The following is a 26,801-nucleotide window of genomic DNA, read 5'->3' on the forward strand; positions in this document are numbered from 1 at the left end:
ATATTGAGTTATTGGTGTGTAAAGGCTTGGGGTCTTGTCATGCCGAAAAACGAAATGATATGAGTTAACTTTGATCACTAAGACCATAAGCCAGTACATGTTAATTTTGAAGGTGATGGGATTCAAACTCTAGGAGGAGTTTGTTAAACTATGACACCATCAAAAAGCCACATATGTCACAGTGCAACTACATGCTCCAGAAAAATGAAACTAAATGAGGTAACTTTGATCACACACATCTTTAGATGATACTGGGCAGTTTTGAAGTCAATCAGGTAAAATCTCTAGGAGGAGTTCGTTAAAGTATGACTAGTGAAAAAATCCAAAATTGCTGACTTCCTGTTGAGTTCAGGAAACCGCTCCAAGAGGCTTTTTGTATGTCTGGAGGTGTTATATATGCCTACCGATTTTCATAAAAGTTTGCCATCCTGGAGGAGGGGCTTCAATTTAAGGTGTTCCAGTAGGGGGCGCTCTCGCTGTGAGTCAATGTTGTCATCTAGGTTTATTCAGGGCGGGGCTTTTGTCCTACATGAGACAGTAGTTATAGCTACTTTCTGTGTTCTGATGTGACACCAATGTTCACCGGCATGCCACGGCCACACCCTCCAGAAAAACAAAACGATATGAGGTAACTTTGATCAATTATGTCTTAAGACAGTACAGCCCGATTTTGAAGGTGATGGGATTCAATCTCTAGGAGGAGTTTGTTAAAGTACGGAACCATCAAAAGGTCATATATATATATATATATATATATATATGGGGCGTTACTGAGCAATTTTGCCACGCCCATACATGAGGCATAAAATACCTAAATTTACACCCAACTTGACAAGTTTGCAAATTTTGTGGACTTTTTAGATACGTTAAGGCCCTCAAAAAAGTAAATTAATTTGTTAAAATAATGATTATAATGAGGCGGGTGGTCGCCCGCACTCCTGGCAGTGTGCTTTAGATATTTAGAATTTAATGTAAATCTGATTAATTTTTTTCATATAAGTCAGATTTCCTGTTGCAAGAAGATGGCGCTGTGTCTGTAGTCGATATTGGCAATAATTTATGGTTGGTTGGTATGGTTTACTAATATAACAGTGAAGTAAAATGATGATTTACTAATATAACAGTTCAGTAAAGTGATGATTTACTAATATAACAGTTCAATAAATGATTATTTACTAATGTAACCGTGAGTAAAATGATGATTTACTAATATGACAGTTCAGTAAATGATGATTTACTAATATAACAGTTCAGTAAAATGATGATTTACTAGTATAACAGTAAAATAAAATGATGATTTACTAATATAACAGTTCAGTAATCAGTGATACTCTGTTGGCTGTTAGGGACAAATAAACAAGAAAGGTAAGAACAGTCAATGATTCCATGTGCAGTACTTTTTGAATATGGTGAGCCTCTACCAAGTTGTGATTTATGGTGGCATGAAATGAGTTGCATATATGTGGGGGATCACCTTTGGGTTAGGGATCTGCACCCCTGACTAGGAAGATATTGAGATAAGGTGTGGGGAATCTCAGAGAGAAGAGTTGCTAATAAACACCATATTGATTCATTGAATGTAGTTGTGTTTTTTTTTTTCTTGATTGTTTACATTATATTTTTACAGACTAACGTGAAACAGGTCCTGTAGGCCTTCGTAGTCCGTTGTGCACACTAGGTAGCCTACAGCAGATGGCGGCATGGATCTAAAGTGGATATTGCAATTTACAAAAACCAAAGAAGAATGTAGTTTTACTAATGACCTGTGGAGGTCGGTAATACGCTTCTGATGCGTCTAGTCTGCTGCAAATTGATCATCAGAAGAGGAAGAACTTAGAGACGGCTCGCTCCAACCCTGGAAACGAAAATAAGCAGAAGTTTGAGCGCCGACGCCCTCTCGTCTAACGTCACCGTGAGCTAGTTTACGCTATCTTTGGACAATTAACCACTCAGTTTGAAAATGGCCACAGATGAGCTCACGTCTAAGCTCAGCCGTCGGCTCCAGATTGAAGAAGGAGCCGAGGATCCTGTTGCCGTGGACGCACTCCGACACCAGAACGGGTCGGAGGAGAAACAGAGTATTGCCAACGCAGACTCGGAGCTGGGTGCTAAGCTGATGCGGCGAGAAGAGCTAAACGCGGGGCAGGGCGAGCACTGCCAGCCCAGCATGAAGGTCTTTAACCCCTACACCGAGTTCAAAGAGTTCTCTCGGAACCAGATCAAAGACATGGAGAGGCTGTTCAAAACGTGAGTGTGTGACAGTCTTCACCAACACTCATAACCCTGCCTGCATCTGGAACAAATAGTTTCTCATGGAACATTAACAGGGAAGTAACTTAAGATTGCTCATATAAGGAAGTTGAGTTGACAGGCAGCTGATTTAAGGTGAGGCCCAGGCCATTTCTTATCACTACTTCTTGTCTTCACTGTTTTTTTTACTAACTACTAATTTTGAAGTAGAAAAACTACTACTATGTACATTTTAGGATAACGTTAGGTGAGCAACAATTGGTGATGTCGATTGGTGTTATACTATATTTAATAATAAATAAATATTAGTGATTGATTTGAACAAAACAAATGAAAATAAGCTGTTTGTGTTAAATCTAATGCAAACATGGGGTTTCTGTAGCGTGATTGGTTGCAGGTTGGGGACATGATGCAATTCAGTGATAAGGGAATCAAACAGACCGTCATTAAAGGTTGAATATGTAGAATCTTTATGAAAAGCTATATTAAAGATAATAATACTAAAACACGCGCGCCTACAAGGAGCGCATGGAGCAACTTTCCCAGGGCGCCGGGATTTGACGCACTGAGACAGTAGTGCTGAGATAGATACGAGAAAGGACAGCGGCCATGAATTACTTTTTCACAAAGGCTTCTACTCAGAGGGCCAGGGAATATTCCCTTGTGGGCCGGATCGGGCCCGGGGGCCGCCAATTGAATAGCCTTGACATATACTGTATATACCAGGGCTATTCAATTGGCGGCCCCTAGGCCAGATCCGGCTCACGAGGGAATATTTACTGTCCCTTTGAGTAGAGGCTTATGTGAAAAATGAATTCATGGTTGTAGTGGCCGATGTTGCCTGCTGCTGTCCTTTCTCACATCTCAGCGCGTCAAATGCCAGGAGCGCTCCTGCTACGCTCTTCTTCGTGGATGTAAAATTATTTTTGTCAGTCATTGATGAATAAACTAATGTTTCATATGTGCCTGTAAGACTGGTAAAGTAACTAGTAACTGAAGTAATCAGATAAATGTAGTGGAGTAAAAAGTAGAATATTTCCACTGATTTGTAGTGGAGTAGAAGAATGAAGTAGCATGTCAATAAAATACTCAAGTAAAGGAGAAGAGCCTCAAACTTTACTTAAGTCCAATAATTGAGTTAAAACCTCTGGTTAACAGGTTTGTTCATTTAACAAGGATTGTTTTTTGAAAAGGCTGTTGCACTTTAAGGTCATGACTACTATTTACATTGATAAAATAAAGACAATGTATGTACTCCTATGTCGCTGCATTGTTTTACAATATCCATTAATGTGATGCTCAGATTTTTCCGGCCCCTCATTTTAGAGTGTGGTTAGCTTATTGACTTTGGCAGAATGGCAAACTAGTATCTACACTGTGCGTTTTGAGCTGGGGGTTTCTGGGGTCCTTACCGCACCTGAAGCACCTTGATGATATTCCATTTCTGTCTCGCTGCTTATGTTGTGCTTTCTCTCCCCCTTTGCTGTTGCTATACGACTGCTGTAGCAGATTTTTAAAGTATCAGGTGAGCTAAGTTAGAGAACACTTTCAGATCCCTCCTAGTTATTGTTGTTAATCTGCACCTGGTGACAGTTGACTTCATTGTTGGACACACACTATTTATCTGCAGCTCTCCTGGTTACTTTGCAAGATGGCGAGCTGCTCTAAGGTAACTGAAACCCTGAGACAGCAGGTTGTCCAGATGAAGGCCAAAGGGATGACCCTCATAGCAATCAGAGAGAGGTTTGGCATTCAGAGTCTGTGATTTCAAGAATATTTAAACTTTAAAAGATAGATAGACTAAAAGATTGCACCGCGGATGGCTGCCTCAATTTTTTGATGCGCTTTGTTTTGTCTTGTTTTGTTTTCAAACACGTTTTTTTGTTTGGGTTCACGGTTCTCTTACACCAGAGAACAACTCATGAACATTCAGGTAACAACTCCACAGGGTTTGTTTCCTGAATTTCTGGCTCACACATCGGTTCTGGTGAACTTTTTAGTCAAAGGTTCCCTCACCTTTACAACTTTACGCCGTCGCAGGGGGAAACGAGCTGGTGAGCCCGTGCTCCTTCGCCAGAGGGGAAGACGCACGCCGCTACCTGGAATATTTCTCTCCAACGTGCGCTCACTGGGCAATAAAATGGACGAACTTCAGCTTCTGTTGAGGAGAGATAAGGACTTCAATTCATCCTCTGCAAAACAAAGGGTGGAGGTATTTGTTTCTACACCAACAGCGGCTGGTGCAACGACGTAACGGTGATACAACGGCACTGTTCTCCCCTCCTGGAAACTTTTATTATTAACTGCAAACCATTCTACTCCCCACGTGAGTTCGCTTCCTTCATTCTGATCGGTGTTTACATTCCACCGGAGGCCAACATGCAGGAAGCACAGCGCACGCCCGCTGACCAGATACTGGACGTGGAGCGGACCAACCCGGACTCCTTAGTTATTGTCCTCTGGGATTTTAACAAAGGTAACCTCAGTCACGAATTGCCCAAATACAGACAGTTTATAAAATGTGCAACCAGGGAGGGGAACACTCTGGATCACTGTTACACAAAAGTCAGTAACGCTTATCACGCTGTCACCCGCGCTGCACTGGGACACTCTGACCACAACATGGTCTACCTGATTCCTGCCTACAGACAAAGACTAAAACTCTCTAAACCTGTGGTGAGGTCATCAAAGAAGTGGACCAGTGAAGCTGCAGAGGACTTAAAGGCGTGTCTGGACTGTACTGACTGGAATGTCTTCAGGACTGCTTCCACCAGTCTGGATGAGTACACAGAAGCTGTGACCTCATACATCAGCTTCTGTGAGGACTGCTGTGTACCAACACTCACCAGGGTGACTTAGGGCGTACTCACACTGTCCTTCCAGACCGCGACCCGGGCTTTAGGGTACTTGTCCCCCCTCCCTCTCCCCCCCGCGCCCCAGCCCAGTTTGTACTCACACTGCCAGGGCCGGCCAATGCTTCTTGCTGTCCATACGCCATCACGCCGTAACACGTCACACGCATTGATCGCATGTGTGTGGCTTTGTTTACAAATCTTTCCACAGACCTCAGTGTTTTTGTGCGTCTTGCCAACTGTTTTTGAATCTTTTCATCCGACCAAATCTGCAGTAAACACTCCACCTCCGCATCACACCAACGTGAACCTTTCACCGCCATTTTTGTTGTTGTTAAATGTCCGCGCATGGTCCGTCCTTCTATTTACATGTCCGAACAGGCGGACATAACGCTACTGCCGTAGGGCTCGTGCTCGTACACGTGCACACGCTCGTGCTCGTAGATGTGCAAACGGCTCCGCTAAAGCCCACCTCTTTCAAGCGGGCTGTGGACGGCCCGCTGGCCGCAGTTATGCGTGGAACGGGTGCACTCACACTGCTTAAAGGTACTAGGCTTTAGCTGAAAAACCGGTTTTGGCCCCGGCCAGAAGGACAGTGTGAGTACGCTCTTATAACAATGACAAGCCCTGGTTCACACCCAGACTGCGACAGTTGAGGTCTGACAAGGAAAGGGCTTTCAAAAGTGGCAACAGAGCAGAGTACATAGAGGCCAAGTACAGGTTTAGCAGGGCGGTGGGGAAGCTAAACAGCTGTACTCCAAGAAGCTCCAACATCAGTTCTCCTCTAACGACTCTGCCTCTGTCTGGAGGGGGCTCAGGCAGCCCTTCTCCCCCCACCACCACTATAGAGACTGTACACCTCTTACCACTACAGCTGTCCCTCCCCACCTCCCCTCCACCGACACCTCTGTCTGTCCTTGAAAGAGATGTTAACCGGCTCTTCAAGAGACAAAACCCCCGCAAAGCTGCTGGGCCAGATTCCGTGTCTCCATCCTGCCTGAAGCACTGTGCAGACCAGCTGTCTCCTCTGTTCACGGACATCTTCAACACCTCACTGGAGACATGCCGTGTGCCAGCTTGCTTCAAGGCCTCCACCATCATCCCAGTCCCCAAAAAAACAGGACCCACTGGACTAAACGACTACAGACCTGTCGCCCTGACCTCTGTGGTCATGAAATCCTTTGAGCGCCTGGTTTTGTCCCACCTCAAATCCATCACAGACTCCTGGACCCCCTGCAGTTTGCCTACAGAGCCAACAGGTCTGTAGATGATGCTGTTAACCTGGCCACACACTTCATCCTCCAGCATCTGGACTCTGCAGGATCCTACGTCAGGATCCTGTTTGTGGACATCAGCTCTGCATTCAACACGATCATCCCGGCTCGTCTGCAGGACAAGCTTTCATGACTCAACATGCCCGACTCCACCTACAGGTGGATCACCGACTTCCTGACGGACAGGAAGCAGCATGTGAGGCTGGGAAGCCTCACCTCGGACTCCAGGACGATCAGCACCGGCTCTCCGCAGGGCTGTACACTAACAACTGCACCTCCAGTCACCAGTCCGTCAAGCTCCTTAAGTTTGAGGATGACACCACCCTCATTGGACTCATCTCTGGTGGGGATGAGTCTGCCTACAGATGGGAGATCGACCATCTGGTGACTTGGTGCAGGGAGAACAACCTGGAGCTCAATGCTTCGAAAACAGTGGAGATGACTATAGACTTCAGAAAGAGCACAGCCCCACATCATCCTGTGTGACTCTCCAGTGGACACTGTGGAGTCCTTCTGCTTCCTGGGCACCATCATCTCCCAGCACCTCAGGTGGGAGCCAAACATCAGCTCCCTCATCAAGAAGGCTCAGCAGAGGATGTACTTCCTGAGGCAGCTGAAGAAGTTCAATCTACCGCGGACAATGCTGATCCACTTCTACACTGCCATCATTGAGTCCATCCTCACCTCCTCCATCACCGCCTGGTACGCTGCTGCCTCTGCCAAGGACAGCTGCAGACTGCAGTGTATCATACGTTCTGCAGAAAAGGTGATTGGCTGCAACATCCCTTCTCTCCCAGAACTCTACTCTTCTAGGACCCTGAGGAGAGCAAGGAAGATAGCTGCTGATCCCTCCCACCCTGGACACTATCTGTTTGAACCTCTCCCTTCTGGCTGGAGGCTGCGGTCCATCAAAACCTCCCGCCACAAGAACAGTTTCTTCCCCTCTGCCATCAGGCTTTGGAATTCTGTTAGACACTTAACTGTCATTCGTTATATTAACGACATCTGGAACTCATACGTTATATTAACGTACCCAAATCACAGGTGTTATATTAACACCCCCCCCCCCCCCTTTTTTTTTTTCACTGGACACTTTAGCTTGCACACTACCACCTGCACTGGTCACGCAAATACACTCACTTATATTTCTATAATTCAATGCTATATGTTTAGTTTGCTTGTGTTCATGTTTATATTTATGTAGGCACTGTCAAATCAAGTCAAATTCCTTGTAATGAAAATTGCCTGGCAATAAACCTGATTCTGATTCTGAAAAAGGACAAAGATTCAGATTTAAGTTCCTTAAAAAGGCCGGTCGTCCACTTAAAAGAAGAGCACGAGAGGACAGGATTATGAGAAGACTCTCAATGGGGAATCAGTTCAACACTGCAGCTGGAGTTGCTCGCCAGCTCAGTATGGTGTTATATTTGTGCAAAATTTGCGAAGGAGCAATGTGATATTTTGAGCACAGAAAAATAAATTTTGCAAGCAGATGAATTTTATTTTGAAAAGAAATTATATGTGAAAAAACATAATTTCATTTGAGCAAACAAAAAAATATTCTGTGCTCAATAAATGTATTTGCATGTTTGCTATTCTTTATTTTAACATGCAATAATAAGCCTTCTCACTCACTTTTACTCATAAGCCCTCTTAAACTCTTGCTCGCTGCGCTGCAGACCCCCTCATGCGCGCTCAGTCTGTGTGCTCGGTGCCGGGCTCTATCTCAGACTCGGTTGTCTCCTCTGGTTCTGAGTCTGATTTTATCGCCAAAGGACCAGAGCTTAGCACCTTCCCAGGGACCGTCACCAAGGCCGAAGTCTCTGTGTCTTGGCTGGATGGACTCTCAGTAGTGGGGATGGATGGAACGACAGTAGGGCTGGTTATAAGAGTAGGTTTAGTTTTCTTAAGAAACAACTTTCAATGTTTCTACCGCTCTTCATTTTCACTTGTTTTTTCGCGTTTACTTTCTTTTCCGTTTCAGTTCGGCTATTCTGGCGCTCAGCCTGCTCAGGTTGCTCGTATTTTCGCGCACACAACTTAGAGCAGTGAACAGGACCACAGCCAGAGGCAATGACACCCCCCCTAAACCTTAAACTGAGGGAGGACTTCACCATGGCAACTTACATCGCTAAATCGCGAAATGGGTCTTTATTATACTGTCAACTGCCTCTTACTTACACTACGCTATTAACAAACCTGTGATATCCTGACAAAGCATATGATATTTAGCTGAATAAATAAAAGATAAAAATGATGTTATTTTAGTAGAATTATTGTCTTACAACATTATTTTCACAACAAAAGGCCTCTGTTCAGTCTGTTGATCTTTTTGGCATTTTTTCTAACTGAGGAGCTTTATTCTCCATCAACAAGAACCTTGCTTAGATTGACTAAGGTTTTATATTTGCATGCATTCTGGCTGTTTCTCAACCATACTCTGCCCGAATTCTTCAGGTTCCTGTCATGTCCAGGCTCGTCCAGGGGTTTTAAATGCATTACTTCCACATTCTCTTTGTACAGCCATCATGTGCAGTATGAGCATTTATCTTTGGAGTTAAAAATCAAAGACTAGGGCTGACTAGTTTGAAACTTTGAAGCTTCATTCAAAACGTTGACATTAAAATTCTAAATCGACATGTAAAAGCTGCACAGCTTTTTTGCATATCTATTAATTCTGGTAAAACCAGGTATTTCTGCAAAGTTGCATATAATTAATCCAGGGTTGCGTTGAATTGTTTCAGTCCGAAGTGCCGAAGTCTCCCAGGTTCCGTTCACACTGCAGTTCCAAGTCACCTGAATCTGATTTTTTCCACTCATATGTGACCCATATCTGATTTGATTTTGACAGTGTGAACAGCACAAGTCACATTGAATCTGACATTTTCCAATCAGAACTAGGCCACTATTAAATATACCACTGAATCGGACATGTATCAGATTTTTTTGAATGCGACAGCAATCTAAACAGCCAGATCACATTTAATGGGACTTTGATGTCATTCTGACCCATGCGATACTGTTTTGTAAATAAATGACAAATAAATTTGATTGAAAAAAAGTGTGCCACAGTCGAGAGCCAGTAACAGAATCAAAAAACATGGAGGACAGCAGTGAAGCAGGCACCAGTGGAGGGAGAGGGAAGTTTAGACCTCATTAGTATTTGGGGTGACACTTCGTTGCAAGCTAGACTTGAAGGGTCTAAAGGCCCTGGTTGCCGTTGCGGCGTGATGTCATCAATGATCAACTGCACATGCGGGTCACTTCAGGATTGCGAGCTGTTCACACAGCAATCCATAGACGGACCACATTAAAAGATTAATGTGAACAGACAGACAAAAAATCGATTTGAGCAATAAATCGGAATTGTGCATTAAGGCCTACAGTGTGAACGTAGCCCTAGTGGCGGAGGTTGAGGGGCTGAGTGAATCAATGAATGTGCTGTGTGCAGCTCTACAACGAAACAAGATTTGACCCATTTTAAACAGTAAAAGAAATAGAAAATCAGTATGTGGCTGTAAGTGTTATTGTGGCCACAAATGCATCAGATGAATCACTTTATTCAAATTGAGAATTTAGTTTGAGGATTTTTAGGTGATTTCATCATAAAACATGACATGAAGTGAAGCAGTTCCTGGTTGCTGGGCCGATGGTGGTGCTAATCCTGCCCAGTCACAAAATTATTGCATCCAGTGAAAGCCAGAAACACAAAGGACATTTTCTATATTAGAATGCCAGACACTATATTTGAGCTGTGAGATCTAATGTCAGTTTCAGCCCAGGGCTGCTTTAGACAATAAATTCCATCTGGTCTGTACAAGTTTAACAGCATCTATCAAAAGCTGGTTACTTTAGGATCAGAATCAGGTTTATCGTCAAGTAGGTTTTCACATAAAAAGAATGTTGAGGTAAGCATATTTTTTTTAATTTTAAGTTCAAGTGAAATCCCTATTTAACATCCCATTTTTATTATCATTTATTATATTATTGAAAGCCAAAAAAAAGTCCTTGGGGATAAAAAAAAAAAAAGCTTCGATCTTGCTTTTAAGTTGTGGTGTAACGCCCTTCTACTATTTCTTGGTCCAAGCCGCACATTTCTACATTGCTACAGTGCTGTACTTCCCAGTAGTTTGAACAGACCTATTGATGAAAAGATGTCTCACTACAGAAAGAAGTGATCCTAAAAAGTTCACAGGTTCGACCGTTGTTGCTTGTTTTGTTCAACCAAACGTTTGGACCAGGAAATAATATTTTGACAGCATGTTATATCAGACTTAAATATATAGCCTTAAACCTTCTGTGTACATGTTTGATAGGCAACTGAAGCAGAAAGGACATCTAGACAATCTAAATAAACTATTTTTTTCTGTCAATGATAAATGAAGATAAGACTTGGACTTCTCTTTATTGATCCCTTTGGGATGACTCCCGCAAGGAAAGTGAATTAATAAATACTATTTATTGACAATTTCAGTCCTTTAGAGAAACTCTAAAAGAGCCTATAAAAGTTTTGACAGAATAAAGCATAACATGGGTTCAAAAGTGAGAAAGCCAAACCTACGATTTTGACACAAATCTTACCTAGCCATTTTTCAGAACTTCATCCAGGATTCAGTCCAAATGATCCCTTCTCTTTTTTGATTGCACAGGCCCCTGTAGTTCTGTGAACACAGGTGTTGAGCACGAACAGATGGAGGAATATGACAAAGACGGGGGGTGAGGGAATCAGGGTTTTCATGTGTTTCCAACACACTGTAGCAGGTTGCCTGAATGTTTTTTCTTGGTGTGCCAGCCGGTGTTTAATCAGACAATTTAATGATGAGGTTCGTAATAAAATCTCCACATGGATAAATGAATCAGTGTTAACACATTCATGAACACACTTCAACACAAAATCACCAGGAAACTCATTGTATTGCACAATGAGCTACATTCGGCAACAAAAAATGACTTTTAAATAATTGTCCTAAAGGTCCAGATAATGTTCTCCGACAGCAACAGAACAAAGTTAAGGGGCGCCCCCCTAATATAATGGTAGGGGAAACACTGCATGTATATTAATCTGTGTTGGTATTGTTAAGTGAGCTAGGAAAGTTAAAGCTCCATCAGTATGATGAAACTTTCAAGTACTCTTTAGACAGAGACAGAAAGGAGCATCCTTGGTTTGTGGTGTCACTGATTCACCTCTTGTCTCTTTTCACATGAATTAAGGGGTGACCAACATTATTTTTTTATCCGATTAATCGATGGAATTATTGTGAGAATACTCAATTACAAAAAGATTTGATAGCTGTAGCCCTATGGGTCGCATCTCATACCCACGTTCAGACACCGTCTCAACCCCTACTTCCTCTTCTTGCAGTTCTTGTACTCATAGAACTGAAAATCCAGTAACTACTACTTGCCTTTGCAGCAAGGATTTTGCCATGGTGGCTTGCCACAACAGAGCATTACCAGCGAAAACACCAGTTCCAGGAATTGGTCTCCACAGTGATAATGGAACAGCTAGTTTCTGTTTCAATATGTTCCTGCAGTGGAAATTACCTTTATGTGATCAGTAGAGAGAAGTTCAGGTGAAAACTGTAGACGTTTTCACCTGACCTTACGTCTGTGGATTATCCAGAGTAACTGGGACACTGTCATGAGCATCAAACTAAACTCCATGAACCGTGATTATAATGGGCTGCAGGCAGAAATCAAACAATCTCCAATGCTTGAACATGTCACAGCATGCACATGATGCAAGGTGTGAATTATCTTTCAGCTCTGCAGCTGACCCGTGACAAACAGGCTCTCTACTTGATTCTTTTAAGGTATGATACTGGGAAGGACAACTACATTGACCTGATGGAGCTGAAGCTGATGATGGAGAAGCTCGGAGCTCCACAGACACACCTTGGCTTGAAGAACATGATCAAGGAGGTGGATGAGGACCTGGATGACAAGCTCAGTTTCAGAGAGGTGAAACAAGAAAAACAGATTATAATCAGTCAAAGGACGTGATATTATTTTCAGTCTCCATTCATGTGTCTGTTCTTCCTGTCGTCCTCAGTTCCTCCTCATCTTCAGGAAGGCAGCAACAGGAGAGCTGGCAGAGGACAGCGGCCTCAGTGCCCTCGCTCGCCTCTCTGAAGTCGATGTCTCCACAGAGGGGGTCAAAGGAGCCAAAACCTTCTTTGAAGCCAAAGTAAGTATAAGTGATTACTACACGTATGATATACTACTACACACATTATATCAGCCATTTGTGTTAGTACTGTCAATCTTACCTCTGTAATCCCATTCAAATTTAATTCCTTATTATTTTAGGTATTCAATTTACATTCAAATTTTTTAGTACACAAATGTATCCAACTGTATACACAGGATTATGCGTTTTCATTTACAATGCCTGTGGTGGTTATATGTTCTGTCCATTAGAGGGCGTTCCAACATTATATTTGTAATTACCAACAGGTGATGGCTTTCTTGCTCAGTAATAATTAAGCTTGGGCACAAAATGAGAAACGTTAACTTTTCAGTTTTAATGGACAATTTAAATCTCAACTGATATGCCGTGTGATGAGGAGGGAGGCAAAAAAAAAGAGGAAAAGTCTCTTGCATGTTGCAAACATGGTGACTTTCTTGCTAGATTTTTTAGATCCTCTTAGCTATTTAATAGCGACGAGTTCTCACTCGACTGAGTTCTGATATCTTTAGACCATCATAGAAAAGGGGAGATATATATATATATATATATATATATATATATATAAATACAGGGCTGTAAAATGTGTCAGTTTTGATTGCATTTGCTCTTAAAAATCCTGTGCAAAGGTAATTACAGGTCCACTCGCACTTGTGTGATAAGTTTCTAAGGACAAGTGTGTTTATATAAAACATAGAGGAGCGATGCATCAAGGTAAATGTATACTGACCATTTTAATGTAACTACTAAAAAAACTACATTTTCCGAACTTGAGCATGTTGTCAACCATGACCAAGCTTGGTCATGGTTGCAGGAAAATAAACTTTTATAGCAAAAATGAAAGATACTTCGTACTTAGTAATACTTCAAGACGGCATGTTGACGACTTGAGTTCAGAAAAACATACAGACAACGAACCCGGGAACCGCCAGCCTCCGACGAGGACTCCTTGACTCCGTCTCATCCAACGGGAATACCCACAGCACTTTTCTTTGGCTTTTTTACGAGCACGCCAAACAGTCAATGTTTTGTACATATTGTCTGGAGGCAGGTGAAAAGTTACCTGGAAAACCCTTGAGTAACAGGGAATCCAACATTACTAAGCACAATATCTCAAGAGGCACACTGCTTACAGGGATGTGTATCAAGTTATTATTATTATGTTATTTTTCTTTCCACACATTGCTGGTCAAGAGTGGAGATCTCCGTGGTAGATGCTTTTGCAGAACGCCATTTACGTTCCGTAACTACCATTGAGTATCTACTGATCTCTGGTGGGTGCATTGTTGAGATTGTGATAAATACTAATTATAATTTAAGCTGCGACAACATTGAACAGGCCCTCGCACTAGGTATGCGTCGGGGGAGCCGTCCGGACCCTGGCGGGTGCGGCTGTGCATTTTCATGACTGCAGGGTATTGCGCATAGGGCGTGTACTTAACATGCTTCATGTTGCTCTGTATCAAGTGTACACATTGAAAATTTGATGTAAATCGGAGGGAGTTTGTGTTATCAGGCTGACTTCCTGTTGCCAGTGCTGTGGCTGTTTGGCACTATTGGCATGTGGTTGTCATCAGGCCTGGATTCTTACTATGTCCAAAGTGCACCAAAAGTCCCAGGCAATTTATGTTGATGTTAGAGCGACTTCCTGTTTCATGGTGAGAAGAACAGAATGGCTGCATGCCATTATGCAACATGCAGCTATTGCATTCTGCAGCTGGTTCCATGAGGGGGGAGCAGAATAACTAAATGCTCTATTCCCCCAGTTCAGTACGGACTCTAGGTATAGTACCGTAGTACCGTACCGGGCACAGCAGCTCTGACTTACCCTTCTCAGACAGGGCGACGAAGCATGCAAGATGGATAAGCTGGTGCATGAGAGCACCTTGGGCAGGGAAGCCACATTCAGCCATAGGACCACACCTGAGCCTTCAGGGTTCCACCGCATGGATAGGGTATGCAACTCCCCGACCTGCTTTGCAGATGTAATGGCGAGCAGAAAAGCCGCCTTCATGGACAGCCATTTCAACCCTACCTGGGTCAGAGGCTCAAAGGGAAGCGACGACAAGGCCTCCAGCACCAGGGGGCAGGTCCCATGCTGGAGCCCTCTTGGTCTACATGGTCCCGGCCACTGTGGCTCCGTCAACCATCTCATGTTGGGAAGAAATAGCAGCCACATGGACTCTCAAGGTGAAGTGAGATTGACCACTATCCAGCAGGGACTGCAGAAACTCTAGAGTGGTGGCCACAGAGCAACGTACTGGGTCTACTGCCTTACTCTTACACAGGTCAGAGAACAGCTACCACCTCTTCTCATATTGTACCCTGGTAGACAGCACCCTCGCATTCAATATAGTACTCCTGACGTCTGCAGTGCAACCCTCAGCAGTGGACTGGGCCCTGTAGAGGCCAAGCCCAGAGCTGGAGGAGACAGGGATCTGGATGTCAAATCTGACCCCCCAGCTGTGAAAGGAGGTCCTTCCTGTAGGAGAGCTGCAGCAGAGGAAACCAGCGTCTCCCTGGCTAAAAGGGTACCACCAGAAGGAGCCTGTGGCCCCGCAGAAGCACCCTCTGGAGTGTGGGAAGAATCAGGGGCAGTGGGGGGAAGGCACACAGAGGACTCTGTGGCCAGTCGTAAGCTAAAGTGTTTTGCCCAAGGGGGCTGGTCACCCCCTTCCAGGAGAACCAGAGGGGCAATTTGTAACAGATATTAATTAGCTTGAGCATAAATCCTGCTGCTAAATAGATAAAACAAATTATAGCCGGAGTGAGAGCACCGCCTTCAACGGTAAGTTACATGAAAAATAAATTGGTGGTTAGAACCAGAGCAAAGTTTGTAGAAGTATGACACGTACAAATCTAAAAAATGTCAGAAAATGGCCACTAAATTGGAAAATGGCCGACTTCCTGTTGAGTTTACGTTAATGCTCCAAAGGCTTTTTTATTTGTCTAGAAGAGTTCTATATGCCTACCGCTTTAGGTGAATATCTTGGCATCCTGGCTGATTCTATGGGGCGCCAGCGAGCCAATTTGCCACGCCATTTTCCGAAAACAATGAAATAAGTACATTTCCAACAAGCTTGAATTTTGTGTGAAATTTTGTGAGTTTTTGAATATGATATAGCTTCCATTAGGCAATTCATTTAGTTAAAAGGAGGAGAAAAATTTCAATAGGGTCTTTGCTGGCCGGACTTTCAGTCGATGCTTGGGCCCTAATCATAATAATAAAAGGATAATAGTAATAATAATGATAATAATAATAATAATAATAATCATCTCATCTCCAACCGCTTATCCCGGATCGGGTCGCGGGGGCAGCAGCTCTAGCAGGGGACCCCAAACTTCCATTCCCAGGGCCACATTAACCAGCTCTAAGTGGGGGATTCCCAGGCCAGTGTGGAGATACAATCTCTCCACCTAGTCCTGGGTCTTCCCCGAGGCCTCCTCCCAGCTGGACGTGCCTGAATCACCTCCCAAGGGAGGCGCCCAGGTAGATGCCTGAACCACCTCAACTGGCTCCTTTCAACGCAAAGGAGCAGCGGCTCTACTCACGGATGGCTGAACTTCTCACCCTATCTCTAAGGGAGACTCCAGCCACCCTCCTGAGAAAACTCATTTGGGCCGCTTGTACCCGCAACCTCGTTCTTTCGGTCATGACTTGTAGATCGAGATTTTTGCCTTTCGGCTCAGCTCTCTTTTCGTCACAACGTGTGGTAGAACGACTGCAAACGATTCTCCGGCCAAACTCACGCTCCATCGTCCCCTCACTCGTGAACATGGTCCCAAGGTACTTGAACTCCTTCACTTGGGTTAAGGACTCATTCCCTACCTGGAGTAAGCAATCCACCGGTATCCTGCTGAGAGCCATGGCCTCAGATTTAGAGGTGCTGATCCTCATCCCAGCCGTTTCACACTCGGCTGCGAACCCCCTGGCGGAGGCCAACCCCCACCGGGGGAACGAATACGACTTACTGCCCAGGATCCGGACACAGCTCTCACTTTGGGTGTACAGAGATTGGATGGCCCACAGAAGGGACCCGATCATATTCCTTCTCCATGTCCACAAAGCACATGTGGACTGGATGGGCATACTCCCAGGCCCCCTCCAGGATCCTTGTGAGAGTGAAGAGCTGGTCTGTTGTTCCACATCCAAGACGGAATCCGCATTGTTCCTCTTCAATCTGAGTTTCGACTATAGGACGAACCCTCCTTTCCAGCACCTTGGAGTAGACTTTACCAGGGAAGCTGAGTAGTGTGATACCCCTGTAATTGGCACACACCCTCTGGTCCCCCTTTTTAAATAGGGGAACCAATACCCCGGTCTGCCACTCCCTTGGCACTGTCCCAGACTTCCTCGCAATGTTGAAGAGACATGTCAACCAAGACAGCCCCTCTAAACCCAAAGCTTTCAGCATTTCTCAGAAACTCATCAATCCCTGGGGCTTTGCCACTGTGGAGTTGTTTGACTACCTCAGTGACTTCCGCCAGAGATATTGACAATGATTCCCCATCAGCCTCCAGCTCTGCCTCTACAAAAGAGGGCGTGTTAGTCAGATTAAGGAGTTCCTCAAAGTGCTCCTTCCACCGCCCGACTACCTCATCACCTGAGGTCACCAGCGGCCCGTCCTTACTGTAAACAGCTTGGACGGTTGCTCGTTTCCCCCTCCTGAGGTGTTGAATGGTTTTTCAGAAGCACCTTGGTGCCTCCCACACCTGCTGCTTTGCCTCTGACACAGCAGAGGCTGCAGCCCTTCTGGCCCAGCGGTACCTTGCAACTGCCTCCGGAGTCTTCTGGGATAACATATCCCGGAAGGTCTCCTTCTTCAGTCGGAAAGCTTACCTGACCACCGGTGTCCACCACGGTTTTCGAGGGTTACCGCCCCTTGAGGCACCTAAGACCTTGAGGCCACAGCTCACCGCTGCAGCTTCAGCAATGGAAGATTTGAACATTACCCACTCAATGCCCCCAACCTCCACAGGGATGCCAGAAAAGTTCCGCCGGAGGTGTGAGTTGAAGAGGACAGGGGCCTCCTCCAGACGTTCCCAGTTCACCCGCACTACTCGTTTGGGCTTACCTGGTCTGTCCAGAATCTTCCCCCATCCTCTGACCAAACTCATCACCAGATGGTGATCGGTTGACAGCTCTGCCCCTCTCATTTTGGCATTTCCTTCTCCCCAGTCTTCCTCCAGACTCTGGCACCTTGATTTCCGAATGACATGCAAAATTTGCTTTCATCCGAATAAAGTACTTTGGACCACTGAGCAACAGTCCAGTGCTGCTTCTCTGTAGCCCAGGTCAGGCGCTTCTGCCGCTGTTTCTGGTTCAAAAGTGGCTTGACCTGGGGAATGCGGCACCTGTAGCCCATTTCCTGCACACGCCTGTGCACGGTGGCTCTGAATGTTTCTACTCCAGACTCAGTCCACTGCTTCCGCAGGTCCCCCAAGGTCTGGAATCGGTCCTTCTCGACAATCTTCCACAGGGTCCGGTCACCTCTTCTCGTTGTGCAGCGTTTTCTGCAACACTTTTTCTTTCCCACAGACTTCCCACTAAGGTGCCTTGATACAGCACTCTGGGAAAAGCCTATTCATTCAGAAATTTCTTTCTTACCCTCTTACTTGAGGGTGTCAATGATGGCCTTCTGGACAGCAGTCAGGTCGGCCGTCTTAACCATGATTGCAGTTTTGAGTAATGAACCAGGCTGGGAGTTTTTAAAAGCCTCAGGAATTTTTTGCAGGTGTTTAGAGTTAATTAGTTGATTCAGATGATTAAGTTAATAGCTCGTTTAGAGGACCTTTCCATGATATGCTAATTTTTTGAGACAGGAATTTTGGGTTTTCATGAGCTGTATGCCAAAATCATCAGTATTAAAACAATAAAAGACCTGAAATATTTCAGTAGGTGTGCAATGAATCTAAAATATATGAAAGTTTATTTTTTATCATTACATTATGGAAAAGAATGAACTTCATCACAATATGCTAATTTTTTTAGAAGGACCTGTGTATATGTTTATATATATATATATATATATATATATATATATATATATATATATATATATATATATATATATATTACCTGTGATATGATGCTCTGGAATATCCATTCAGACTTTCCACACTCACTCCATCACTTGACAGCTGTGTGTTTTACTAATGGACAGGTCCAGGCCATCAATGAGTCCAGCCGTTTTGAGGCAGAGATCCGCCAAGAGCAGGAGGCCAAGAAGAAGCAGGCAGAGGAACAGAAACAGAGACGTTGTGCTTTCAAAGACCTGCAAGCAACCTTCAAGTGACCACCTTTCTCCCCTCTCAGGACCAGACAGTGGTAGTCTCCCACGTGCAGGTCACTAATCTATGATACATTATGTACATTATCAAAAATCAGCACTGCTTAAGTCGATAAAGTATAATTAAAAACCGGTCTTTGTCTATTAATTTAGCTTTGTACCTCAGTAACACCCAAACTTAAAAAATACAAACAAGTTAAATAGAAGTTTAATGCAACTGTTGCAGGGTTGCCGGTAAAGTAGTCTATGCTGAACTAACTGAATGGATGATGTCTCCCACATCAAACAGTTTGAACTAATGTAGCGATATTTCTGTCTTGGTGTAGACAAGTGATAAATGCACTTGTTCCACTGAGCTATATTTGACTTAACTCATTCCAGAACTCATATTTCATCCACAATGAGTGTGTTTACATGAACATGAATAACCCATTTATGATCAGGTTTTGTGTTGTAAACACCATATCCACCTTTTCAGAAACCTGGATAAGCCCTATCTCATTCATACTGCTGCACGTAAACACCTTAACCAGGGTATTGAGCGCCGCCAGCTATTTGCGTAGGTGCGGCATTAGCCAAGTGACGTAACAGAAATGCAAACAGTAGTGGCAGTCAAAGCATATGCCTTCTGGAGCTATTGAAGAAACAGAGTTTTGACTTTCAGAGATTGGCAATAGTTAGTCCAAAATATTTAAAAGTGCTCATGTAAACACCATATCCGAATATGATCATCACCAGGATAAGTCTCATAAAGGAGATATTCATGTCTGTGACACAAGTTTGTCTTCAATGTTGGACAAATAGCTGAGCTCTACATTTTTTCTGTCAGCTCTATATTTTTGTACAATGGGTTTGGGTGGCTATTGAGTAGATATTGCTATGTGGTTTGGGATGGTTGTGATTGACATTCTTCAGCACCATGTTTTTGCATGGGTGTGTATACATATACGGTATATATTAGGGCAAATTAATCTCACAATATTTTATCTGTTCTAAATGTATCTTAAGGGGATATTGTTTTTAATACTCTTATCAACATGGAAGTAGACAAATATGCTTGCTTTTTGCAAATGTATGTTTATAATCATTGCAACAATCCAAAACAAAGACAAGTGTCCAGAATATTCTCCAGAACCTTAAAGGTACTGCATGCTCAAAAAAATGAGGCTGAAAGGGCATATTGACCTGAATGTAACATTACTTTATAATGCTGGACCCAAATATTTATACGTTGGGTAGGTATTCGGTTTTCAATGTTGATATTTGGATATTGTTACATTTTTACACATTCCTTAAAATAATAATGCCTTTAATTAAACTGAAAAACAAGTGTTGAAGCACAGTGTGAGAGAATTCACTGTGTTTTGCTGTCGCCAACTTGTTTTCTGCTACCAACGTTAGCTGCTCTGTTTCAACAATGTAGGCCTTAAAAGCGTGCGTGCAGGCTGGTATTAACCGCAGAGTTCATTTTACCAGGTATTCACTAATTTGTGAAGTCCACTGAAACACTGCAGCATGTGCATGTCAGAGATACTTCTGTAAGAGTTGCGTTAAAACTGAGCTGTCTGGTGTACAGGTCTGTGTGATTTGAACAGTGAGCAAAATTACAGAACAATAACCATTGTGTCAGAAGAAAAGATTTCAACAATGTTGTCTTCGGGCTATAGGATTAAAAAATGAATGGGAAGCGTAGAGGCCACAGCTTTGAATGACTTCAGCACATCTGCGCCCACAGGACATCACTAGTTTCTCACACTGCCCTGGTTTGATCTTGGTCCATTCTTCTTTAGTCTCTTCCACAGTTCAGTAACTGTAGTGGATTTCTTAGACATTACTTTGTTTCCAAGGATTTTCCAGAGATCCTCTATGGGGTTTAGATCTGGACTCTGGGCTGGCCATTTCATTGTTTCAATATTCTTAGTTTCAAGGAACTGCTTCACCTGTTTTACAGTGTGACAGCGGACATTGTTGCACCAAAATTGCAGCTCACTGGGAGACAATTGCAGTGGAGGTATTGCATGTTGCTGAAGGAGGTTCACATAAACATTTGCATTCACCCTGCCATGTAGCTGTACAAGAGGCCCAACTCCGGCTGCAGAAAACATCCCCCTAACCATGACACTTCCTCCTCCAAATTGAACTCCCTTCTTTACACACTGTGAATTTAGTCTTTCCGCAGTCCTACGCCCAACATAAAGTTTCCATCAGACCCAAATAAATTGAATGTCCTCTCATCACTGAAGTGACTCTGGACCAGTTATCCCCTCTCCACACAACATGCTCTTAAGCAAAGGCAAGTCACTGCAGAGTGGACTTTCAGTCCAAAAAGTCTTACACAGCGAGACACTGTGTGCAGAGACAGATCTTTGCCCTGTTCAGCACTGAACTGGAGAGAAACTCCAACTGCAGTGTTGAACTGATTCCCCATTGAGAGTCTTCTCATAATCCTGTCCTCTCGTGCACTTGTTTTTACGTGGACGATCGGCCTTTTGAGGGAGGGACTTAAACTAATCTTTGTCCTTGTAAAGTTTCAATCTTCTTGAAATCACAGACTGTGAACGCCCAACCTCTATCTGATGGCTAAGAAGGTCATCCCTTTGGCCTTCATCTGGACAACCTGCTGTCTCAGGGTTTCAGTTACCTTAGAGCAGCTCACCATCTTAAAAAGTAACTAGGAGAGCTGCCAGATAAATAGTGTGTCTAACAATGAAGTCAACTGTCACCAGGTGCCAGATTAACCCCAATATCTGGGAGGGATCTGAAAGTGTTCTCTAATTTTGTGTTCTCACTGTTTTCACAAAATAAAGGTTTTTGTTGCCTTCAAGGCTTTCTGTCAGACAGTGTTTATTTCAACTTAAAGCACTTAAGTAGTTTTGTTGCTTAAACCTATGACATTTGACAGAATAAACTTTCTGTCATAAAGGTCTGAAGGCCAACTTCTCCTATGTACCACTTGTTCACTTGTTATTTGTAGGTATAAGTGAACGAGAACAGCCTAAAGCCCTTTGCCATACATTGCCATAGCTCTTATAAAGCATTTATAACATATGTCCAACACTTCCAGCCATATATCACATGTACATTTTTCAGAATTATTACTAAAAATAATCATCTGAATCTGAGATGTTTAATTTGTGGTAGGAAGTTTGGGCATGAAAGGGTTTAAATATGATCAGGTTTCAAACATCTCTTGTGTAAAGTGGAGGGTGCTTGGTGAGTAGTTGTGATTTGGGGTTTTGTCAAATCTATTGTATGTATTTTATTGATACAGTAAGGCACAATATTTTCACTGGCATCTGTCCTCACAGTGAACTTGCTGTTGATTACTGCTGTAATAAAACACTGGTTGTTATAATATTTAGATATGTATGTTGATTTATGGGTATTTTGGTACTTATTTCCCCAAATTCCCTTATCTACCATTATTAGATTACTTCAGAAAAACAATTAAACATACAAAGATGACAATATGAATCTTTCCTTGGTGTGTCTCTTTGTTGGTTCTCCATTGATGGTATCTAGAATTATGCCAACACTGTATTATGTAGTGGAAGGGTAACAAAAGTTTAATTTATTTTTAACTTATTTTCATTAAATATGACCTAATGACCGATGGAGACTAGACCCTGAATGCACACATAGTGGATTCCATCAGTTATTATAGCTCCACTGAATTTTCCCCCCACTTCATCACTGAATGTCCTTATTGTTTTCACAGTGCCACAATTTTCAACTACTGTCATTATGTCCAGTCCAGTGGAGCTGCACTTTACAGCAACATAAATGTGAATGGAAATTATATTTTGTCATTTAGCTGTCATATAGCTATTGTAAATAGTCATACAGCATTCCATCAAATGTACACCTCTCATAAGCATTCTAGGCTTAAGTCCATCAGTAGCATGGATGGATTTTTCTGCTTACGCTGAGTGACATGTTTCCAGTCAGTCTGAGAATTTCAACAAAAATTATGGACCAGTTCCTTGCATTGTGACGTAAACGCTTGTTGGATTTTTGGGGGGATTTGCAGCCCTTTACATTTTTGGAAAGGTTATTGTATGAGTAATCAGAAAACCAGTGTTGCCATTTGCACAGATGTGTATAAGGCAGCCATAGTGGAATTTACAAAATAGCCGCCATAAAACCTAGATTGTGTTATAAATTGGCCTCTAAATAAATTGAACATGGATTTTTTTAATGCTAATTATATATTCCCAGTGTCAAGGAATCCAATAGTGGTGGTTACAAAGCTATTACATTCTACAGCATTAACCCTTTAATGTTAGGTGGTGCCAAAATGACATGGTTAGTTAGTTTTATTGCAATATCTCTGTTATCAAAAGATGTTATTTCAAATAACAGTTGTACCTGAAAAATATATATGTTTTATATCATTCCATTAACGTTTTAATATTACCTCTTAAACTTTTGAAGAAATTATAAGGTTTTCATGACACAATCTAAGTTAATTCATGTCTTTGAGAAGCTGGCAAGACAAGACATGCCCCATGTAGACCATCACCCGCCTCAGGCTGGAAGTGCTACCCACCAAGATGGAATGGATACAGAATCCTCCAAACTAACACCTATACACCCACCTGATCAGCTGCTGAGTCCAAAGATAGCATTGTTGGATGGCATGGTGCATGTGCAGAAGCTGAACAAAAAATAGCCACTCTAGTGACAGTCAAGAATCTAAGTGGTTGCTTCCATGACAGACTGTCACTAACACAAAAGTATGATGCAATCATCCCCATATTCCACCATCGACTATATAAAATGAGTTCTGTTCACTCACCTTGTTAAAATTGTACTCGCCTACGGTAGTCACCATCTTGTCAGACTTTGACTCCGCCTCATTTCCTCTTACACAAAATAGGGCATGTATGTGATGTTGGGGGGAGAGACTAACGTCCATCTGGCTGACGTATACCTCCGAGGAGAAGTGAGGGCCAACGGCTAACTGTCAATAGAGAGGCCCCTATTTTTTCATAAACTTTAACCTCCAATAAAATAAAAACAAGCCTGGTACAAAAAAAATAGATCAGATTAAACTAAATGACTAAAGAGGAGGGAGTTAGCTAACGTTGGTGGAGTCAAGTCAAAAATTCAAATTAAACTTAATGACTAAAGAGGAGGGAGTTAGCTAACAAGTGAAGTAAAGTCAAAAATTCAAATTAAACTTAATGACTAAAGAGGACGGAGTTAGCTAATTTTAGTAAAGTCAAAAATTCAGATTAAACTAAATGACTTGATAGGAGGGAGTTAGCTAATGTTAGTAAACTAAAGTCAAAGGTTAGGATTGAACTAAATGACTGAAGTGGAGAGAGTTAGCTAACGTTAGTAAAGTAAGGTCAAAAATTCAGATTTAACTAAATGACTTAAGAGGAGGGAGTTAGCTAATGTTATTAAAGTAAAAATATTCAGATTAACCTATATGACTTAATGGGAGGGAGTTAGCTAATTTTAGTAAAGTCAAAAATTAAAATTAAACTAAATGACTAAAGAGGAGGGAGTAAGCTAATGTTAGTAAAGTCAAAAGTTCAGTATAAATAAAAGACCAAAGAGGAGGGAGTTAGCTAATGTTATTAAAGTAAAGTCAAAAATTCAGATTAAACTAAATTACTAAAAAGGAGGGAGTTAGCTAATCTTAGTAAAATCATTAATTCAGATTACACTAAATGACTGAGGAGGAAGGAGTTCGCTTACGTTAGTAATGTCAAAAGTTAATATTAAACTACATTACTAAAGAGGAGGGGGTTAGCTAACTTTAGTAAAGTGAAGTCAAAGGTTAGATTTAAACTAATTGACTAAAGAGGAGGGTGTTCGCTAATGTTAGTAAAGTTAAAAATTCAGATTAAACTAGATGACTAAAGAGGAGGGCGTTAGCTAGTGTTAGTAAAGTAAAGTCAAAAGTTAAGATAAACTAAATGTCTAAAGAGGGATTTAGCTAACGTTTGTAAAGTAAAAATTCAGATTAAACTAAATGACTAAAGAGGAAAATTCAGATTACACTAATTGACTAAAGAGGAGGGAGTTCGCCTACGTTAGTAAAGTCAAAAATTCAGATTAAACTAAATGACTAAAGAGGAGGAAGTTAGCTAATGTTAGTTAAGTCAAAAATTCAGATTAAACTAAATGACTAAAGAGGAGGGAGTTAGCTAACGTTAGTAAAGTAAAGTCAAAAGTTCAGATTAAACTAAATGACAAAAGAGGAGGAAGTTAGCTAATGTTAGTAAAGAAAAGTCAGAAATTAAGATTAAACTAAATGACTAAAGAGGAGGGGGTTAGCTAACTTTAGTAAAGTGAAGTCAAAGGTTAGATTTAAACTAAATGACTAAAGAGGAGGGCGTTAGCTAATGTTAGTAAAGTAAAGTAAAAAGTTAAGATACATTAAATGACTCAAGAGAAGGGAGTTAGCTAATGTTAGTAAAGTCAAAAGTTAAGATAAATTAAATGACTAAAGAGGAGGGAGTTCGCTTACGTTAGTAAAGTCAAAAATTAATATTAAACTAAATTACTAAAGAGGAGGGAGTTAGCTAATGTTAGTAAAGTAAAGTCAAAGGTTAGGATTAAACTAAATGACTGAAGTGGAGAGATTTAGCTAACGTTAGTAAAGTAAAGTCAAAAATTCTGATTAAACTAACTGACTAAAGAGGACGGAGTTAGCTCATTTTAGTAAAGTCAAAAGTTAAGATAAACTAAATGACGATAGGAGTGAATAAGCTTACTTTAGGAAAGTCAAAAATTCAGATTAAACTAAATGTCTTAATAGGAGGGAGTTAGCTTACGTTAGTTAACTAAAGTCAAAGGTTAGGATTGAACTAAATGACTTAAGAGGAGGGAGTTAGCTAATGTTAGTAAAGTCAAAAGTTCAGATTAAAAAAAAAGACCAAAGAGGAGGGAGTTAGCTAATGTTATGAAAGTAAAGTCAAAAATTCAGATTAAACTAAATGACTAAAAAGGAGGGAGTTAGCGAATCTTAGTGAAGTCATTCATTCAGATTACACTAAATGACTAAGGAGAAAGGAGTTTGCTTACGTTAGTAAAGTCAAAAGTTAAGATTAAACTAAATGACTAAAGACGAGGGGGCTAGCTAACTTTAGTAAAGTGAAGTCAAAGGTTAGATTTAAACTAATTGACTAAAGAGGAGGGAGTTCGCTAATGTTAGTAAAGTAAAGTCAAAAATTCAGATAACACTACATGACTTAAGAGGAGGGAGTTAGCAAACGTTAGTAAAGTCAAAGGTTCAGATTAAACTAAATGACTAAAGAGGAGGGAGTTGGCTTATGTTAGTAAAGTAAAGTCAAAAGTTCAGATTACACTAAATGACTTAAGAGGAGGGAGTTAGCTAATGTAGGTAAAGTAAAAAATTCAGATTAAACAAAATGACAAAAGAGGAGGGAGTTAGCTAAGGTTAGTAAAATAAAGTCAAAGTTCAGAATTAACTAAATGACTAGAGAGGAGGGAGTAAGCAAACGTTAGTTAAGTCAAAAACTAAAAAATTTAGATTAGACTAAATGACTAAAGCGGAGGGAGTTAGCTAATGTTAGTAAAGTCAAAAATTCAGATTAACCTAAATGACTAAAGAGGAGGGAGTTAGCTAATGTTCGTGAAGTCAAAAGTTAAGATAAATTAAATGACTAAAGAGGAGGGAGTTCGCTTACGTTAGTAAAGTCAAAAAATAATATTAAACTCAATGACTAAAGAGGAGGAAGTTAGCTAATGTTAGTAAAGTAAAGTCAAAGGTTAGGATTAAACTAAATGACTGAAGTGGAGAGATTTAGCTAACGTTAGTAAAGTAAAGTCAAAAATTCTGATTAAACTAACTGACTAAAGAGGACGGAGTTAGCTCATGTTGGAAAGTCAAAAGTTAAGATAAACTAAATGACGATAGGAGTGAATAAGCTTACCTTAGGAAAGTCAAAAATTCCGATTAAACTAAATG

At 41.8% G+C, this 26,801-nt stretch overlaps 1 protein-coding gene across 1 annotated transcript; it reads left to right on the top strand.

Annotated features, from left to right (window-relative positions):
• Positions 1–1,832: 1,832 nt before the first annotated feature.
• Positions 1,833–22,321, top strand: efhd2 (EF-hand domain family, member D2). The gene is made up of 4 exons (XM_083919359.1): positions 1,833–2,247; positions 12,190–12,337; positions 12,429–12,563; positions 18,728–22,321. The coding sequence occupies exons 1-4, from the start codon at positions 1,961–1,963 to the stop codon at positions 18,857–18,859; spliced, it is 702 nt and encodes a 233-aa protein (XP_083775485.1). The 5' UTR covers positions 1,833–1,960; the 3' UTR covers positions 18,860–22,321.
• Positions 22,322–26,801: the final 4,480 nt, after the last annotated feature.

Source organism: Echiichthys vipera (genome assembly GCF_963691815.1).
Source record: "Echiichthys vipera genome assembly, chromosome: 9".
Classification (NCBI taxonomy): Eukaryota; Metazoa; Chordata; class Actinopteri; order Perciformes; family Trachinidae; genus Echiichthys; species Echiichthys vipera.